General features: G+C 41.3%; 1 protein-coding gene across 2 annotated transcripts in view; it reads right to left on the reverse strand.

Annotated features, from left to right (window-relative positions):
- tanc1a (tetratricopeptide repeat, ankyrin repeat and coiled-coil containing 1a) overlaps positions 1-20,220 on the reverse strand; it is a 229,619-nt gene that overhangs the window by 97,378 nt on the left and 112,021 nt on the right. For both annotated transcript variants that reach the window (XM_067987420.1, XM_067987421.1), the window contains 3 exons: positions 18,575-18,705; positions 17,802-17,991; positions 9,925-10,185 (listed from right to left, as the gene is read on the reverse strand). In XM_067987420.1, the coding sequence (XP_067843521.1) occupies positions 9,925-10,185; positions 17,802-17,991; positions 18,575-18,705 (582 nt within the window). The remainder of the gene's footprint in view (positions 1-9,924; positions 10,186-17,801; positions 17,992-18,574; positions 18,706-20,220) is intronic.

A 20,220-nucleotide genomic window follows, 5' to 3' on the forward strand; every position in this document is an offset into this window, starting at 1 on the left:
TGCTGAGCTGTCCGTCTGAAATTAATCAGTAGCTCGACAGCAGACAGGCATTCTTCCTTCATTGGTGCAATGAATGAGAAGAGTAAAGACATGCAGGGAAGCTGGCCATGTATACAAGTTACGCACTCCTGCTGGCTACATCAGCCTGTTGTGTGTGCATCAGACTGCTCTCAACTATAGCTTACATTGGATGGTTTTCACCGAGAAACTACTTCAGCATACAAGGCTGAAGTTTTTTCCTTTTATTGTTCCAGACATCAGGAGCTCTTTTAACTCTTGTAACACTTCAATAATAGTCAACTGAAACTACCCACTTAAAAAAAAATCTATTATTGATAAGTGACAGTAACTAGAATTTATACCATAGCAAGAAATGTATACTGCAATAATAAAAATGTGGTATTTTAGTAACAACTTTGAAGTATTATTTATCAAATAAAATGTAACAAGTACATCAATAGTTTTGTCAATATTCTGTTAAAATAAGGATTACCGTGAAGAGATTACAATCATACCTTTTAATTCTCACAGTGTATCTATTAAAGCAGGACCACTTATGAACCTATCACACTGCACATAAAGAAACATAAGTGAAATGGGTACTACAGGGCTGATTACACACAATTAGGGTGTTGCATTTTCAGCTGTTACTGATTTTTACATTGTTTCCCCTGCTCCAGATCTTCACCCTTTGTTAAAAAAAAGACATTTGATTATCCTGCAATAAAAACCCATTTTGTCCCCAATATATTCACTTGAACTCAAATGCCGTCTTCTAGCTTCCCAAAATGCCATGCTTTTTCTTCCTGCTCTGCATTCCAATTAAGTTAAGTTCCAGGGTAATACTTTTACTTTTTGCACACTCACACAGAGAATATGCTGAGAATGGAATAGAGATTGTATGCACACAACCTTTTACAACTGTGCAAATTATTTTTTCCCACCACTTATCTTTCCCTTGAATTTTACACATTTTTAAAAGGTTCAAATTAAACCACAAAAAAAAACTTTTTTCAAAAATATCTGAAAACACTCAGTTCAACACGCTATATACATCGTTAAATTGGTACTAATTGCTAATACAGATGGTAAATCGATAACTTTCAGCCAGCTGTCTTAATTTCTTAACTGTTATCACTAATAGCTTTTTAAAATCTTTCTATATGTTATTGGAGTAAAAGCACACTAATATTCTGCTTCCCCTATTTTGAATTTCTAAATATTTCTTCCAGTCAAAACAAATACTTTTGCAAATCAGCTGAGGAGTCATTATTTTGATGTTACTATTACAAGAAACAAAAATGTTAATAAAAGGATATATTAATCAACTGCAGATCAAGTGCAACTAGGGAGGGAGATTCTTTCGTGGCCTCCTAGGTGCTGTATCTGACCAAGTTTGGTGCAGGACTTCATACCATTCCAAAGAGCCTCACTTATTTTTCTTGCATCATCAGCAACAGCCCTTCTGCTGCTCCACAATATAGAGGAACAAAACTTCAAATTTAGTGTGTTCTGGTCGCTAAAACCAAAACTGAGGACATTAGGATAGTTGCCCAAGTAATACATTCCTCTTCATAATATTGGCCCACCGTATAATTTCAGTAGGTTGGTGCACATCAGTTCATGAGGAAAGGAAAAGCTGCATTATTATGGAAGTCCAAGGTCTCAAGAAACTTGCACCCTTAAGTATCTGAACCAGTTGAGGTACAAGTCAGACGGCTCAGAGACCTAGAAACTGAGGAATATGGTCTCTCATGTAGAATAGTTAATTTAATACCCTCAAAAGCACGCCCACAACATCCAAACTATGAAATATGCGGCAGGGAGACCACAGGTTGAGAAAAGTAAAACAACACATCACAGGCGTAGAGAGAGATTTTGGCCTGCCAGCTGAAGACCAAAGTGAGGGTGAGCTGAGCTGTCCCGTTTAGGCTATATTGAATAATAAAGATCAGTAGATCAGCCCATTTGCGAATATTATATATTATAGAATACAGGAGTAATTCATTTCTTTTTCTACCATGAGCTATTACTGATTAAACATCCACATTTGAAGTGTCGAACAGCAAAAAGCCTATTGCTGATCATGCAAGAGAAAGAACTGAGATTCAAATCCACAGCGAAGCCTTTCATGCATCACGTGCAGGAGATCACATCACTCACAACTGCAGTGAGGGTATAAAAATTTCAGCAAGACCCTCTATTTTCCTCATTTGGAAGACGGCCCACTCATTTGCATGTGGAACAAATGATGGCCTACTGATTTGGAAATGCAATAAATGAGTAGTAATGGCAGAATAAACTAAAATAATGGGAGCTAGTCAGGAAAAAACACCAGCAATTTTCCTATTTTGTTTTGTTGAATGCAACTTCTTGCCTACAACTGTCAGGGCAGTAGCCAGAATACATCTGTAACACATTCTGCAGTCTAATAATTTCTAATGGCGATAATTAGTTTTCATAAACCAGAATAAAACTGGAAACATTTAACTGGCACTTCGGTGAAAAGTGTGTAGCAAGTAAAATGTTGCACTTAATAATCAATAAAAATTTATTTTAACTATATAAAATTGTAATGAACTGAAGATTTCATCCATGAATGTTGGAATGAAGATGCTGCAGCACCCAACAGCATGTAAATAAGCCGACTGGCAGTGAAATAACCTCTGGAGAAAAAGCACAGCTGCTATGAGCAATTTGTAACCTTGAAGCTGAGCTACTCTTAATTTCTAATATAAAGAATTTAGGTCGAATAAATCAATAAGCCACCCTTTAAGAGATCCGGTTTTAATGACACAGTACACCCAACTTCAACATGACATCCATAACTTAAATTATATGTTCCTATGCATTTGAACACCATACAGAAAAGAACAGAATCTAATCCATAAAGAATTTTGCTCAGCTCTTCCACTCCGCCCAACAGTTAAGTTTGCGTAATACTTTACTGAAAGAAAAAAAAAGTTCAGTGTACATCAAAACTCAAGCAATGTTCTTAGAGTCTTGCTCAGACATCTTGAAATGATGCAGCTAAAAGTATTGCTTCAACACACAACACCGCCTCCGAATCACTGTGTGAAAGTTTGGCACATCTTGCTTTTCACCTACAGACTAAAATTGGCCCAATAACGCAGAGGCGGGTTCTGAGGGTGATAGTGGGCGCAAACCCGGAAGAGGTTTCCGCACATCGGAATGTCTGATTTCAACACGGATACCTAGCTGCAATTTTATTTTCAGGTTTTGTGTCTTCAATGCGCGTCAGCAGGCATGATGTGAACCCTCATCCTACAAGGGGGCAAGCAACCTTGGACCTGGTCCTGTGTAATGAGCCAGGATTAATTAATAATGTCCTAGTTAAGGATCCCCTTGGAATGAGTGACCATAACATGGTTACATTCCATATCCAATTAGAGGGTGAGAAGGTTGGTTCTCAAACAAGCGTACTGAGCTTCAATAAAGGAGACTATGATGGTATGAGAGCGGAATTGATTAAAGTGGATTGGAAAAATAGATTAAAGGGTAAGACGGTACATCAGCAGTGGTGTTCATTTAAGGAGTTATTTTACAACTTCCAAAAAAAAATATTCCACTGAGAAAAAAGGATGTAAAAGAAATGACAGCCATCCGTGGCTAAGTAAAGAAATCAAGGATAGTATCCGACTAAAAACAAGGACATATAAGGTAGCCAAACTTAGTGGGAGGATAGAAGATTGGGAAGTCTTCAAAAGACAGCAAAAAGTAACTAAAGGATTGATTAAGAAAGGGAAGATAGATTATGAAAATAAATTAGCAAAAAATATAAAAACAGATAGCAAGAGTTTCTACAATTATATAAAAAGAAAAAGGGTGGCTAAGGCAAACGTAGGTCCCTTAGAGGATATGACCGGGAAATTAATGGTGGGAAACATGGAGATGGCAAAAATGCTGAACAAATATTTTGTTTCAGTCTTTACAGTAGAGGACACTAAGAATATCCCAACACTGGACAAACAGGGGGCTCTGGGGGGGTGGGGGGGTGGGGGGAGGAGCTAAATATGATTAAAATCACTAAGGAATTGGCACTCAGTAAATTAATGGGACTCAAGGCGGATAAATCCCCTGGACCTGATGGCTTACATCCTACGGTCTTGAGGGAAGTGGCAGTAGGGATTGTGGATGCTTTGGTAATAATTTTCCAAAATTCTCTGGACTCGGCAAAGGTCCCAGCAGATTGGAAAACTGCGAATGTAACACCCTTATTTAAAAAGGGTAGTAGGCAGAAGGCTGGAAATTATAGACCAGTTAGTCTAACATCTGTGGTGGGTAAAATTTTGGAGTCTATTATTAAGGAGACAGTAGCGGAACATTTGGATAAACATAATTTAATAGGACAAAGTCAGCATGGCTTTACGAAGGGGAAGTCATGTCTGACAAATTTGCTTGAGTTCTTTGAGGACATAAGGTACAGGGTGGATAAAGGGGAACCAGTGGACGTAATGTATTTAGACTTCCAGAAGGCATTCGACAAGGTGCCACATAAAAGATTATTGCTCAAGATAAAGAATCACTGGATTGGGGGCAATATTCTGGCATGGGTGGAGGATTGGTTATCTAACAGGAAGCAGAGAGTTGGGATAAATGGTTCATTCTCAGACTGGCAACCAGTAGCCAGTGGTGTTCCGCAGGGGTCGGTGCTGGGTCCCCAACTCTTTACAATCTATATTAACGATTTGGAGGAGGGGACCGAGTGTAACATATCAAAGTTTGCAGATGATACAAAGATGGGAGGGAAAGTAGAGAGTGAGGAGGACATAAAAAACCTACAAGGGGATATAGACAGGCTGGGTGAGTGGGCGGAGATTTGGCAGATGCAATATAATATTGGAAAATGTGAGGTTATGCACTTTGGCAGGAAAAATCAGAGAGCAAGTTATTATCTTAATGGCGAGAAACTGGAAAGTACTGCAGTACAAAGGGATCTGGGGGTCCTAGTGCAAGAAAATCAAAAAGTTAGTATGCAGGTGCAGCAGGTGATCAAGAAGGCCAACGGAATGTTGGCTTTTATTGCTCGAGGGATAGAATATAAAAACAGGGAGGTATTGCTGCAGTTATATAAGGTATTGGTGAGACCGCACCTGGAATACTGCATACAGTTTTGGTCTCCATACTTAAGAAAAGACATACTTGCTCTCGAGGCAGTACAAAGGTGGTTCACTCGGTTAATCCCGGGGATGAGGGGGCGGACATATGAGGAGAGGTTGAGTAGATTGGGACTCTACTCATTGGAGTTCAGAAGAATGAGAGGCGATCTTATTGAAACATATAAGATTGTGAAGGGGCTTGATCGGGTGGATGCGGTGAGGATGTTCCCAAGGATGGGTGAAACTAGAACTAGGGGGCATAATCTTAATCAAAACTGAGATGAGGAGAAACTTCTTCACTCAGAGGGTAGTAGGTCTGTGGAATTTGCTGCCCCAGGAAGCTACACCATTAAATAAATTTAAAACAGAAATCGACAGTTTCCTAGAAGTAAAGGGAATTAGGGGTTACGGGGAGCGGGCAGGAAATTGGACATGAATTTAGATTTGAGGTTAGGATCAGATCAACCATGATCTTATTGAGGCGGCTCGAGGGGTCGATTGGCCTACTCCTGCTCCTATTTCTTATGTTCTTATGTAACCCTCATGACACAATCTCAACTCGACTATTTAAAAGGGCTAATTCAAAGATGGAATTTGAAGGAGTTGAGAGGTTCTGTAAAAAGATGGCAAACTTTCAAGATGGACTCAGGACACTCAAAGCTGTGCCCCGCTTTAAAGACGTCATGCTTGATGTGCTCCTGGGTGCAGTAAGGAGCAAGAGGGAGATAATCTTCCCTAACAACAGGAAGAAACCTGCTGCTATCACCCAGAAGGCGTGGTTGGAGGTGGCTGAGGAGGTCAGCAGAAGTATTGTGCCCCGTACCTAGGTCTAGTGCAGGAAGTGGTTTAATGACCTAACCAGGTCAGGAAAGGAGAGTGCAGTTGCAGATTCACCTACTCCTGTAGTGCACACCATCCCCTACCCCCTCTCATTCTGTCGTCAAGCGCACTCCATCACATCACTCCTCACAGGCACTTAAGTTTGAACAGCACCCATCGTTAGCTTTCTATACACTTCCTCACCTCCCCATTTATCCATCCACCACTGCCACTCACTCCAATCCTTATGCAACGTGTTGCATCTGCCTAATAGTCATCCTCACTGAATCCATCGGGTGAAGACATGCCTTACAGTCTGTTGTTCCCCTGTTGCAGAAGAGAGCACAAAATACAAGGGAGAAGGAGAGGACTGGTGATGGCCCACCACAGATAGTGCAACTGACATCATCATCATCATCATCAGAGGAAGAGGCCATGGAGATCAGTGGCATATCTGGGTCCCTGACCATCGGAGATGGACACACTGGGATTTCACAGCTGCCTGATGACAATTAAATATCTCTGATCTACATCTCATATTAAGTCATATTGACTTGATTTCAGCAACGAGTGAAATATAATAATCGTAATTATACTAAATAGCAATGCTTTTACATTGCCAGTACTGATTCATATCTGTCTCCTCTTTTCCAAGGCCTTCTTGCATACAACAGCAGTTCATGGACATTCCGGATGACGATTCCTCAGAGGACCTGTTTCCTCCTGAGAGTGCACCATCACAGCACGTACTACCAGGCATCAGTGCAGATACTTACACTTCAGTGGGTACAGTAAGACGGGTAGTTGGGTTTTCACCTGGTGAGTCACAGTTTACAAGTGAGCACGAGCAGACACTGGTGGCAGGGACAGCTGTGGAGAGCTGCGTCGGGGAACGCACTCCTCTCCAAGCTCTGCTCAGCTGGACCCACATGCTGAACCCCAGTGCCCATCAATGAAAGAGAGAATCATGGAGGAATAGCAGCAAATTTGCAAGGTACTGGCAGACGTGTCACACACACTGTCTACAATAGCAGAGAGGATGGAGGAGTCCAGCTGGAACATTTGTGGATCGATGTTGCAGGCTATTTGCAAGAATGTCTTCCCTTGAGAAGGAGTGGCTTCCTCCGTGCAACTTCAATCGCGGCAATCAATTCAGTCCATGCAAGCCCTGACCATGGCCGTGCAGACTTTGGATATCAACATGCCTGCTGCCTGAAACAGGGTGACAGATACCTTAGCCGTGGCCTTACAACGTGTCACTGATCGGCACCAAGCTGCTCCCCACAGAGGTAGAAGTGATGTGCTGCTGGCCTAGGAGCAGGATGATGGCGAAAGGGGACATGGAAGTGGGAACTCCACTCAAAGCGCTACCACATCTCAACCGTTGCCTACCCCTCAACCAGTACCTGACATGCTGCCTCGTCTCCCGATGGCAGAGTCCGCCCCTGCACAGGTGCGGGTGGCACAGTCTTTGGCAGGACCCTCATGGGCTCTAACATCAAGGTCATCGGCCAAGAGCATTTCAGCAGTCAGAGCAGCGATCTGAGCAGCCTGCCTCTACCTCTGTTAAAAGCACAGGCGTTGCACCACGTAGCAGCGGTAGGCAAAGGAAAAGAAAAACATTGCAGTTCACGAAAGGTATGCACATGGGTGTTTGTGAAAATGTTATTAAGTGCCCTTTTTTAAAAAAAAAATGACCTCACGTAAAATTTATTAATTTGCACCACTTTCCCGTGCTGCCCATTCTTGCATTCTGGGTGTCAAATTGTCTTTTCAGTTGTTTGTTGATGAATGTGAAGGCATGAATTGACGGGACCAATTGGTGCATCGTTGGTTACAGGAACGCTTTGTGTCAGTGGGGGGGACACGTGATAGTTACTTTGGTTCAGTATGTGACGAACTGAACCTTCGAGCTATTAGGACATCCTGAGCAGCAACGTGTGCGGCTGGTCTGGCATTGGGTGCCCCATCTTCATCCTCCTCCTCCTCCACTCCATTGGAATCCTCAACAGATGATGAGTGATGATCACCTTGTTCCTCCTCCACCTCTAGTCCTCGCTGCTGCGCAATGTTGTGCAGAATGAAGCACAGCACGATCTTCCTAGAGACCCTCGTTGGCAAGTATTGAAGGGCACCTCCACCCAGTCCAGGCACCTAAAGGGCGTCTTGAGCATGCCAATGACTTGCTCAATGCCACATCTGGTTGACTAACTGAACTTTCGAGCTATTAGGGCATCCTGAGCAGCAGTGTGCGGCTGGTCTGACATTGGATGCCCAATATTCATCTTCCTCCTTCTCTTGCAGAATGTAGCACAGCACGGTTATCGTAGAGACACTCACTGGCGAGTATTGAAGGGTGCCTCCAGGTACCTGAAGCACATCGAGCATGCCAATGGCTTGCTCAATGACACATCTGGTTGTCATATGGCTGTCGTACTGTTCTTGGGGTTCATTGGTGGGGTTCCTCAGAGGGTCATCAGCCAGGTTTAAAGGGGGTATCCTTTGTTGTCTAGCAGCCAGCACTTAAGGGTCTGAACTGATCAGGGATGTTGGACTGCCGCAGGATGAAAGCATCTTGGCAGCTCCCAGGGAATCTGCCTCAGACCTGCATGAACCTTTTCTTGTGGTTGCACACCAGATGAACATTAATAGAATGAAATCCCTTGCGATTGACGAATACTCCTGGTTGATCATGTGGTACTCGGATTGCCACGTGTGTGCAGTCGATGGCACCCTGTACTGTGAGAAGCCAGCCATAGTCGCGAATCCAAGTGCCCACGACCACCTGGCATGACAATCTGAGCCTCCAGAAGCACTGCTCTTCAGAGGTCAAGGAAGCTGAGCCTCTGTCTGTACACCCTGTTACTCGGATAGTGCCTCCTGCGAACTCTGCCCCTCTCTGTTGCACTCCTCTGTTTCCCACCTGCAGCTCCCACCACAGCACAACCTTGCTGCTGTGGATGGTAATTGTCTACCTCATCTGAAGTCCAATCTAAAGCAGCCATGGCGCCATCCATTCTGATGTTCTCTGTGTGAACACCTCCAAACTTTACCAAAATGTCTGCCGCCACAAGAATTCTCAGCAAATCATTTCCCAGAGGGAACTGAGAAAGCAGCAGTGAGCACTGAGCCTTTATTCATATCGGGACACTTGACCTTTTACCATCCCCATGAAGTGCTGCTCAATCTCGCCGCCATTTTACTGCTGAGTTTCCCGAGTCCCAACAAACGTGTGCTGGAAGCGTTAATTTCAAATCGCCGACCAAATCTCATGAAAGCACCCTCAATAACATAATATTATGACAGGCCCCCCCTCTCGAGAGCGGGTTACTTGGCCATACCTAAACCCGCCTCTGTTATACCTACACATCACTTCCTGTCCAAGTACTTTGCTACGGCAACAAAAGTTAACCACTGCAAAAATATCTGTTACATAGTCAGATAAATAAGGGATGCTGAAGTTAAATGTGTTGAATACATAATATCCTGATGTTGTGCAAAGGTTAACAGTGTATTTGAATTTGGGGTTGTTGCAAAATGTTGAAAAGAAAATGAGAGAAACTGATTTCAAAACACTTGAATAGGTTTCTACTCAAGAAATCAAATGACTTTCTGTGCTTAACAAATGGGAGATTAGGGATGTCACTGCTGGTTAATGTGATATTTCTCCTCTTTAAACATCAATGGTCATAATCAAGCATTTTCATGTTAGTTGCAGAGTAAAGATCTCCATCTTAACTTCAGACTATAATTACTAGAGGAACCAACTCCACAGAGTAAAACTTCTGATAGTTGGGCACAAGTTAGCGATCTCACTTGGGAGCGCATACTGGTGGCTTCTGTGGGAGAGATATTTTCAATAATGCAGTTGAGCCTCCTGTTATGCAGCCTTCATTTTTCATTTCTCTTAGTTTCTATTTCAATAATATTTGCACTACTTGATCCTACAAATAATTTTACTCCTATCTATGAACATAAATAATACCTGCAACTGAATTAGGTCGTGGCATCAGGTATGGTGATACAGACTGCTGCATATAAGCAGCAGGACCATCAAAAGTGGCTTCAACTTTGGACAGACTGGTGGCAGAGACACTTGGCTCTTCCTCTGCTACAGGCAAACAACCCTCAAGTCTTAAATTCTTAGTGATACCACGTTGTAGACAGTCCCTCATGTTGCCATCTTTGCTCCATTCTAGACTTGAACCACTTTTTTCTTCATTTTCAGATGAGCTGGTTATTGTAGCTGAAAATACAAGGAGGCCAAGTTAAATTTACTTTGTATAGTATTGTCAAATGTTGCTGTAGAGAATATCTGAAACTACCTTCATATTGGATTGTATACAACTCTAAGAGGTTAGCCTCTTGACCAGCTCTCCAAATGCTGCAGAATCAAGATTATAACAATATCAACATTGGTTTAATTTGATCTTCCAATCATACTTGAGAAATAGTACTTCTCCATAAAACTCGGCAGACCACAGAAGACCACTGAAAGTGAAGAAATGTGCATGTTAATATGGAAGTGGGGGAGAAATAAAAAGAGTGGTGCCAAAAGAGATGGGAATGCACTCGCAAGATGAGATCAAAGGCCAAGGATAGCAAATGTAGTTCTAATATTTAAAACAATAAGACAATGAACCTGGCATGAACCAGGTAATATTAGATCAACATCCATAGCGGCAAAAAAAATCATGAGGGTTTTCTAAAGAATCCTATAAGTGAACATCTAATGAACACAGATATCATAGGGAGCAGTCAGCATGATTTTGGAAGTAATAGGTCATGCCTTACTAGCTGATTGGAATTCTTTGACAACGTGATCAAGTCAGTGCACAAAGATAATCCAGTAGATGTAGTTTGGATTTTCAAAAGGCATTTGACAATGTGAGAGGATAAGTGAGAATAAGGCTCATGAAATAGATAACAAATTCTCCAGATGGACAGAGAAATGATTCGACAACAGAAGACAGAGGGTGGTAATAAATGAAAAATGTTCTACCTGGGAAATGGTAACCCATAGTATTCTGCAGGGATCTAATCTGGGAGTCCTGCTGATCACAGTAGTTGTGTGTGATATAGAACACGTTATGTATAGTATTAAGTTTGCTGATGACAATCTATGTGAGCAGGTAAAAATGAAATAAAACAAAGAAAAGTGATGATTCCAGACTTTTGGGGACTAATTTATGAAGAAAGGTTCAAGCAACTAAACTTATCTCTGTTGGAGAATATATCACAAAGGGAAGACATAATTTTTTTAAAATAAAAGGTTGAAGGATGCTATTTAACTTGGGACAAATAAAAAACAAAATCACAATCTTCAAGCAAGGTTAGTTTAATATAAAATTTCCCCAGCCCTACAGGAAAGTGGACATGTGGAACAGATTTCCAAAGAAGTCAATTTGTGGTCAACTGGCACCTTAGAAAGGGAAGTGAATTGAAACACATCAATCTATTAAAAAAAGATTGACGGTTATAAAGATATGAACAGAGCTATGTGATTTTTTTTTCCCCTTGGGGAGGTAGTAACTTAGTGTTTCTTAGAGTACAGGATCAATAGGCAGTGAAGAATGTGGAAAGGAAGTTCATTATAGAATAATCACAAACTCTGGATGGAGTGGGCTTAATAGACCGAATGGCCTTTTCTCACTCACGATCTTGTGTTCATTAATATCAATACAATTGCAAAGTTTGCTTTACAAATTGTTTTGAAAATATTCCTAGACTCCAAGTGAAAAGTAAGAAACACTAATACTTAAAAGAAAATATAAACTCGTGAAGCACTGAAAAAACTACCTTTAGCAACACACAATTCTTTTTTCAGTAAATCAGCAAAAATGAATGCCATTTTCTAACGGTGTGTCAGGAACAAACTAGAAGACAGAAGACAGAAAAAGACAAAGTGGTACAGTGGATTATAAACTAGCCTATTACCTCAGACCTAAGCTCGCATCCAACCTAGACTGCTGGGATAAAAATCTCTTCTGTCCACTGGATTCAAGGATTCTACATGAAAAGAGATTGGGAATTGGATTGGAACTGCCCAAGGACCAAGCACAAAACATGCTCTAAATTGGCAATGGCCACAGAATTGTAAGTGTGGAGGGTTGACTTCTTTTTCACCAGCAGACAACTAAACCATAGTACAAGAGGCAGTCTAATTGTATTACTGTGTTCTTTTAAAGTTGAAGTGGCTACCATTACAGCTTTCCTGGATCCCAAATGGCAAACTACAGTTGTCAACCTGGTGCCGAACTTCCAAACTATTTGAATTTTTAATAATTCAGACACTACTACACACAAATCTTATATCTGTTCTGACACTGCTCATGGGTAGTCAAAGTATCTGGAAGATCTGTAATTTATAGTACTGAAACAAAATAGAGGCAGTTACTGGCTTTGTACAGGATATCTGGGATAGTGAGTGGGCGCAGAGAGTACTGGGGAATAAGTATTTTGGGGGGCTACAGTAGCAAGGAGGTGGGCAGGTAAAATTTGGGTTGGTAGAATTTTACACACATTCATAATTTGCAAAAAAAATTAACACAGTTGTGAATAAACTGGAGATATTATGATGTTTCTTAACTTTGGAACCAGAAGAAAGTTAGTTGGGAACAGATTGTCAAAGCACCTGGGAATGGAACCATGCCAGAAAATGGGAACGAATGATGTGAGGTAGGAAGTAGTACAAGCTGGAAGCATACTGCAATAACTGACAAAATGATACATCCATTAGGATTTGTAGGCTTAACGGGAGACAGGCCAGCTTTTACACGCCTCAAAGGTTAGCAGCAGAATAACACAGCGCACAATAGTAAAATGTTCCAGTCATAGAATTATAAAACTATGTTAATATCTACCCATGAGCCACAGGATAACCACTAATTTTAAATTGAATTCTACTGACTTTTAGATAAAAATTGTTGGATCATACAGCTTTAAAAATACCAAATTCCAGCAATGGTATTATCAAAGATTGTGGAAATCATTTTATTTTACAATATTTCTCCAATGTATGAACACAAGACTGAACTTTTATAGTTTTAGTACACAACTAATTAGCTGTTAGAATACTAAAAGATAACTGTGAGCACATAAGTTAATTTCAATGTTAATCTCAGCTAATGAAAGGGTGATGACAAGTAAATTTGTGATATCAACAATGCTGTTTCCAACATGCCCACTTTTGCATGTTTTGGCAGCAACAATTTGTGAATGGCAAACATTTGAAGTGTTTCAATATTCTCAACAAATGTACATTCCATTGAGACATATAAACTCCACAGGAAAAGTGATCCACCTGTGGTTAACTAAAGAAGTTAAGGAGAGTGTTAGATTGAAAGAAGAGGCCTTTAATGTTGCCAAGAAGAGTAATAAGCCTGGGGATTGGGAGAGTTTTAGAAACAAACAAAGAACGACCAAAAAAGTGATTAAAAAGGGAGAAAATAGAATACGAAAGTAAACTAGCAAGAAATATAAAAACGGATTGTAAGAGCTTCTACAGTATGTAAAAAGGAAGAGAGTAGCAAAAGCAAACGTTGGTCCCTTAGAAGCTGAGACAGGAGAAATTATAATGGAGAAATCAGGAAATGGCAGAAGCGTTAAACAAATATTTTGTATCTGTCTTCACAGTAGAAGACACAAAAAGCACACCAAAAATAGTGGGGAACCAAGGGATAAATGAGAGTGAGAAACTTAAAACAATATCACTGGAGAAAAAGTACTGGAGAAACAAATGAGACTAAAAGTCGACAAATCCCCTACACTTGATGGCCTACATCCTAGGTTCTAAAAGAGTTGGCTGCAGAGATCGTGGATGCATTGGTTATGATCTTCCAAAGTTCCCTAAATTATAGAATGGTCCCAGCAGATTGGAAGGTAGAAAATGTGACCCCGCTATCAAGAAGAGGGAGAGAGAAAACCAGGAACTATAGGCCAGTTAGCCTGACATCGGTTGACAGGAAAATGTTAGAATCCATTATTAAGGAAGTGGTAACAGGGCAATTAGAAAATCATATGATTAGGCAGTCAACGTGGTTTTATGAAAGGGAAATCATGTTTGACAAATCTATTAAGAGTTTTTTTTGAGGATGTAACTAGCAGGGTAGATAAAGGGAAACCAGTGGATGTAGTATATTTGGATTTTCAAAAGGCATTCGATAAGGTGCCACATAAAAGGTTGTTACACAAGGTAAGGGCTCATGGGGCTGGGGCAATATATTAGCATGGATAGAGGATTGGTTAAAGGACAGAAAACAGAGTCAGGTTGGCAAGCTGTAACTAGTGGGGTGCCGCAAGGATCGGTGCTTGGGCCTCAGCTACTTACAATCTATATTAATGACTTAGATGAAGTGACCGAGTCTAAAATATCCAAGTTTGCTAACGTTACAAAGCTAGGTGGGAAAGTAAGCTGTGAGGTGGACACAACGAGTCTCCAAAGGGATATAGACTGATTAAGTGAGTGGGCAAGAAGGTGGCAGATGGAGTATAATGTGGGGAAATGTGAGGTTATTCACTTTAGTAGGAAGAATAGAAAAACAGAATATTTTTTAAATGGTGAGAAACTATTCAATGTTGGTGTTCAGAGAGACTTGGGTGTCCTCGTACAAGAAACACAAAAAGTTAGTATGCAGGTACAGCAGGCAATTAGGAAAGCAAATGGCATGTTGGCCTTTATTGCAAGAGTAGGGGAGCTTTACTACAGTTGTACAGGGCTATAGTGAGACCTCACCTGGAGTACTGCATACAGTTTTGGTCTCCTTATCTAAGGAAGGATATACCTGCCTTAGAGGCAGTGCAACGAAGGTTCACTAGATTAATTCTTGGGATGAGAGTCATAGAGTTATACAGCACGGATAGAGGCCCTTCGGCCCATCGTGTCCGCGCCGGCCATCAAGCCCTGTCTAATCTAATCCCATATTCCAGCATTTGGTCCGTAGCCTTGTATGCTATGGCATTTCAAGTGCTCATCCAAATGCTTCTTGAATGTTGTGAGGGTTCCTGCCTTCACAACCCTTTCAGGCAGTGAGTTCCAGACTCCAACCACCCTCTGGGTGAAAAAGTTCTTTCTCAAATCCCCTCTAAACCTCCCGCCTTTTACCTTGAATCTATGTCCCCTTGTTATAGAACCCTCAACGAAGGGAAAAAGCTCCTTAGTATCCATCCTATCTGTGCCCCTCATAATTTTGTACACCTCAATCATGTCCCCCCTCAGCCTCCTCTGCTCCAAGGAAAACAAACCCAATCTTCCCAGTCTCTCTTCATAGCTGAAGCGCTCCAGCCCTGGTAACATCCTGGTGAATCTCCTCTGCACCCTCTCCAAAGCGATCACATCCTTCCTGTAGTGTGGCGACCAGAACTGCACACAGTACTCCAGCTGTGGCCTAACCAGTGTTTTATACAGCTCCATCATAACCTCCTTGCTCTTATATTCTATGCCTCGGCTAATAAAGGCAAGTATCCCATATGCCTTCTTTACCACCTTATCTACCTGTTCCGCCGCCTTCAGGGATCTGTGAACTTGCACACCAAGATCCCTCTGACCCTCTGTCTTGCCTAGGGTCCTCCCATTCATTGTGTATTCCCTTGCCTTGTTAGTCCCTCCAAAGTGCATCACCTCGCACTTTTCCGGGTTAAATTCCATTTGCCACTGTTCCGCCCATCTGACCAACCCATCTATATCGTCCTGCAGACTGAGGCTATCCTCCTTGCTATTTACCACCCTACCAATTTTTGTATCATCAGCGAACTTACTGATCATACCTTTTACATTCATATCCAAGTCATTAATGTCGACCACAAACAGCAAGGGACCCAGCACAGATCCCTGTGGTACCCCACTGGCCACAGGCTTCCAGTCACAAAAACAACCTTCGACCATCACCCTCTGCCTTCTGCCACTAAGCCAGTTTTGTATCCAAAGTGCAAAGGCACCCTGGATTCCATGGGCTCGTACCTTCTTGACCAGTCTCCTGTGGGGGACTTTATCGAAGGCCTTACTGAAATCCATGTATACCACATCCACTGCGTTACCCTCATCCACATGCCTAGTCACCCCCTCAAAAAATTCAATCAAATTAGTCAGACATGATCTTCCCTTGACAAAGCCATGTTGACTATCCCTGATTAATCCTTGCTTCTCCAAGTGGAGACTAATTTTGTCCTTCAGAATTTTTTCCAATAATTTTCCTACCACTGATGTTAGGCTCACTGGCCTGTAGTTCCCCAGTTTTTCCCTACTCCCCTTCTTGAATAATGGTATTACATTAGCGGTTCTCCAGTCCTCTGGCACATCCCCTGTGGCCAGAGAGGTTCTGAATATATGTGTGAGAGCCCCCCCAATCTCCTCCTTTGCCTCACACAGTAGCCTGGGATACATTTCGTCCGGGCCTGGGGATTTATCCATTTTTAGGCCTGCTAAAACCGCCAATACCTCCTCCCGCTCGATGTTAATATGTTCGAGTATATCACAGTCCCCCTGTCGTATTTCTATGTCTACGTCGTCCTTCTCCATAGTGAAAACAGATGCAAAAAATTCATTTAGAACCCTTCCTACATCTTCCGGCTCCACACACAGATTGCCATTTTTGTCCCTAATGGGCCCTATTTTTTCCCCAGTTATCCTTTTACCCTTAATATACTTATAAAACATCTTAGGATTTTCCTTTATTTTGCTCGCCAGTGTGTTTTTTCATGGCCCCTCCTTGATCTCCTAATTTCCTTTTTAAGTATCCCCCTGCACTTTTTGTACTCCTCTCGGGCTTCCTCCGTCCTTAGCCTTTTGTATCTGCCAAAAGCCCTCCTTTTTTTCCTAATCCATTCTCGTATATCCCCTGACATCCAAGGTTCCCTGGAGTTCTTGGAACCACCCTTGACCTTTACGGGAACATGTTGCCATTGTATGGTCTCAATCTCCCTTCTGAAAGACTCCCATTGCTCCGATGCGGATTTTCCTACAAGCAGCTGATCCCAGTCCATTTTGGCCAGATCCTGCCTTATCCTATTAAAATCGGCCTTCCCCCAATTTAGAACCTTTATTTCCGGCCCCTCCCTGTCCTTTTCCATGACCACCTTAAATCTCACCGAATTATGGTTGTCCTATGAAGAGAAGTTGAGTAGAATGGGTCTATATTCTATGGAGTTTAGAAGAATGGGAGATGATATCATTGCAACATAAGATTCTGATGGGGCTTGACAGGGTAGATGCTGAGAGATTGTTTCCTCTGGCTAGAGAGCCTAGAACTAGGGGGCATAGTCGCAGGATAAGGGGTCGGCTATTCATGACTGAGATGAGGAGGGATTTCTTCATGCAGAGGGTTGTGAATCTTTGGAATTCTCTACCTCAGAGGGCTATGGATGCTGAGTCACTGAATATATTTAAGTCTGAGATGGATAGATTTTTGGACTCGAGGGAATCAAGGGATATGGGGATCGGGCGGGAAAGTGGAGTTGAGGTCGAAGATCAGCCATGATCTGATTGAATGGCGGAGCAGGCTCAAGGGACCGTATGGCCTACTTCTGCTCCTATTTCTTATGTTCTTATGAATACATGTCTGCACACTCAGTTACATCAAAAATGCACAAGAGAAGCTAACTCAATGAAGAGGCATGATTCCGAGTTGTTCTCATCACTTCAAAAATGTGGTACAAAATTAACATCAAAATAATTGTAAATGATTAAAACATAACAATTATTGCTTTTAGTTTACAGCATTCAAACAAAAGTGATTAAAACAGCAATTTTTATAAACTGGATTTTAATAAGAATTATTGATGTGTCTTCAAGTAACAATGTGATAATCGATGACTGAATATAGGGTGTGTGGGCATTACATATTTTTAGGAACCAAAATCTCCTACCTATAATGCCACTGTCCTTGCTTTCCAGTGTGGAGCTCAAGCTGGTAGTGGTTCCACAGGGACTGGGTTTTTTCTGTGGTGGCTTGCTGATGCAGCTATTCAGAGTTGAGCATGGGCTGTCAGTACCTGGAGATGCAGTACTGCTCGTTAGTGTGGAACATGGACTGATGCCCTGAATAGCAGTTGAAAACTGTGAAGGACATAAAATAAAACAATTACTTATACAAACAAAACATTTGCAGAATAATTATTTGATTACTAGTCAATCGCCCCAGTATTGTGCAGGGGGAAGTCAAGATCATGTTACGCATTTTCATGTCAAGGAGGGAAGGGGTGGAGGCGGGAAGAAAGGGGTGGAGGCAATGTTGAAAGAGGAGGGAGGGAGGAAGGAAGAGAGAGGGGATGAGACAGTGGAGGAGGGGAAATGGAAGAGAATTACCATGTGCACGAATTTCTCAATAATGATTAATTTGACTGTCAAACAGTGATTTAGCAAGAGTGTCGTTTTAAAATGTTACCAATTTAGCATGAAATAAACATCCATTATCAAGTAATATCTGGTATAATACTTAATTTCTACAAAAAAACTTACAATGCTACTTTTTTTTTAAAAAAAAAGTTCTGGTACATTTTAATCAATAGGTTTTAACAATCTGTGCGAAATCAAGATATTCCAGCTGAATGGTATCAAAATGTCAAAATGTATGCCAAGCAGCATCCTCCCTGTTCTCAAAACTAAATGGTATGTTGATTTTTCCTGAAGGTAATCATACCATTTTTTCATTCTTCTCTTCCATTGGTAAGCGAGCAGAGCTTGGAATCCCTTCTCCCAGTAAAAACCCCAATCTTGTCATCAGTTCCTGAGCAGCAGGGGAGGAGCTTCGTTCATTACTCATCTGTGGCTCTGGTAGAGAAATAACTGCAGTTATTCAATTTACTGCTGAAGCTCTGCCTACTTGTATCAGTTGTAGGTGTCTACTTGCATAGCAGGCCTATTACAGAATTCTGGTCTACAGTTATTCAAAATATATTTTCATTTTACTTTATAATGCTGATTTACTACAATCTCATGTAGTACATTAGTTATGCCGTACACAAGCTAATGCCATTTATGAACAAAAAGCAAAATATGGCTGATGCTGGAAATCAAAAAAAAACAGAAAATGCTGAAAATACTCAGCAAGTCAGGTAACATCTGTTGAGAAAATACCAGTGAACATTTCGGGTATTGAATGCTTCCTGAGAACTGGCAAACAATTAGTATTTTCAGATTAACACCAGCTACCTTCACTGGTCAATTTTTACTTTACGTACGCTTGGCAAGGTAGAAACCACCTCATATCAGCACTGGTTTCACCACTTCCATAAGTTATAGACACTTCCATCTGAAAATTGTAGTAAACCAGCTCAATGTTTCATCAATTGCAGAGATGAAAATTACGGATAATTTTGTCATTCTCAAAAAGCAAAAAATCCAGTATCGAAGTTTCACAAGTCCAGGGTCTATAGTGGTAGTGGTAAAATTATCAAAATCATTTTATGAGATGTATCAATGTTTTTCTGAAGAGTGTGATGAGCATAGGTAAAATTAGGGGTTTAAAAAAAATCATAAGTCTACTGGAAATCTCTGAAGAATGTGCCTGGATTATTTATAGAAGGCAATTGATAAGGTTCCACCTAAGAGTCTTCTAAAGAATTAATGGCTGGTCAAACTATTTGTAAATGATATGGAGGAGGGCATTCTTTGTAGTATTATAAAACCTGCACCAAGCTACATGCCTAGGTGAGGAGTACTGGACAAAGAGGGAGCATTCAGAGTGATATGCAAGAGAGAGACGTGTATAAAAGCAGAAGAGGAAAAGAGAGATAGGCACAGGAGGAAAGACACACAAATGAAATAAAGAGAGAGACACACAGAGCATTAAGTGTATCCATATTATTTATATCAATTAGTGTTAACTGTATTCAGGCGGTGCGTATCAATTGGGGGCTCTCTTGTATCCATTTATATGAGAGTTTATCAAGGGTGTGATGTGGTAATGTGGATCTGTGAATAAAGGCTTGGAAGCAAATGAAGACCTGGCTCTAGTATTCTATCCTTCACCACCTATAGTTTATGACACACAGAAGTGAAGAGGAAAAAAAAAGTGGAGACATACACAAGTAGAGACAGACAAAAAATGCACGCAGATGTGAGAGACACAAAACACACACTGAAGTGAAAAGGATAGCAAGATATACGCAGAAGGGAAAGCATAGTGCAAGAGACATTACAATGAAGAGAGCAACAAGTGTGTTGGTCGATGAAGGAGTCTCTCCTGCTCAGTCATCCAGCACCCAGTCCAGCTCCTAACCTTGCAGCAATTGTGATTTCCTGTTTTACCAATTGCTGACTTCAAGTTTTCAAGACTGCTGCTCT

Source organism: Heptranchias perlo, chromosome 7 (genome assembly GCF_035084215.1).
Source record: "Heptranchias perlo isolate sHepPer1 chromosome 7, sHepPer1.hap1, whole genome shotgun sequence".
NCBI classification, from domain to species: Eukaryota; Metazoa; Chordata; class Chondrichthyes; order Hexanchiformes; family Hexanchidae; genus Heptranchias; species Heptranchias perlo.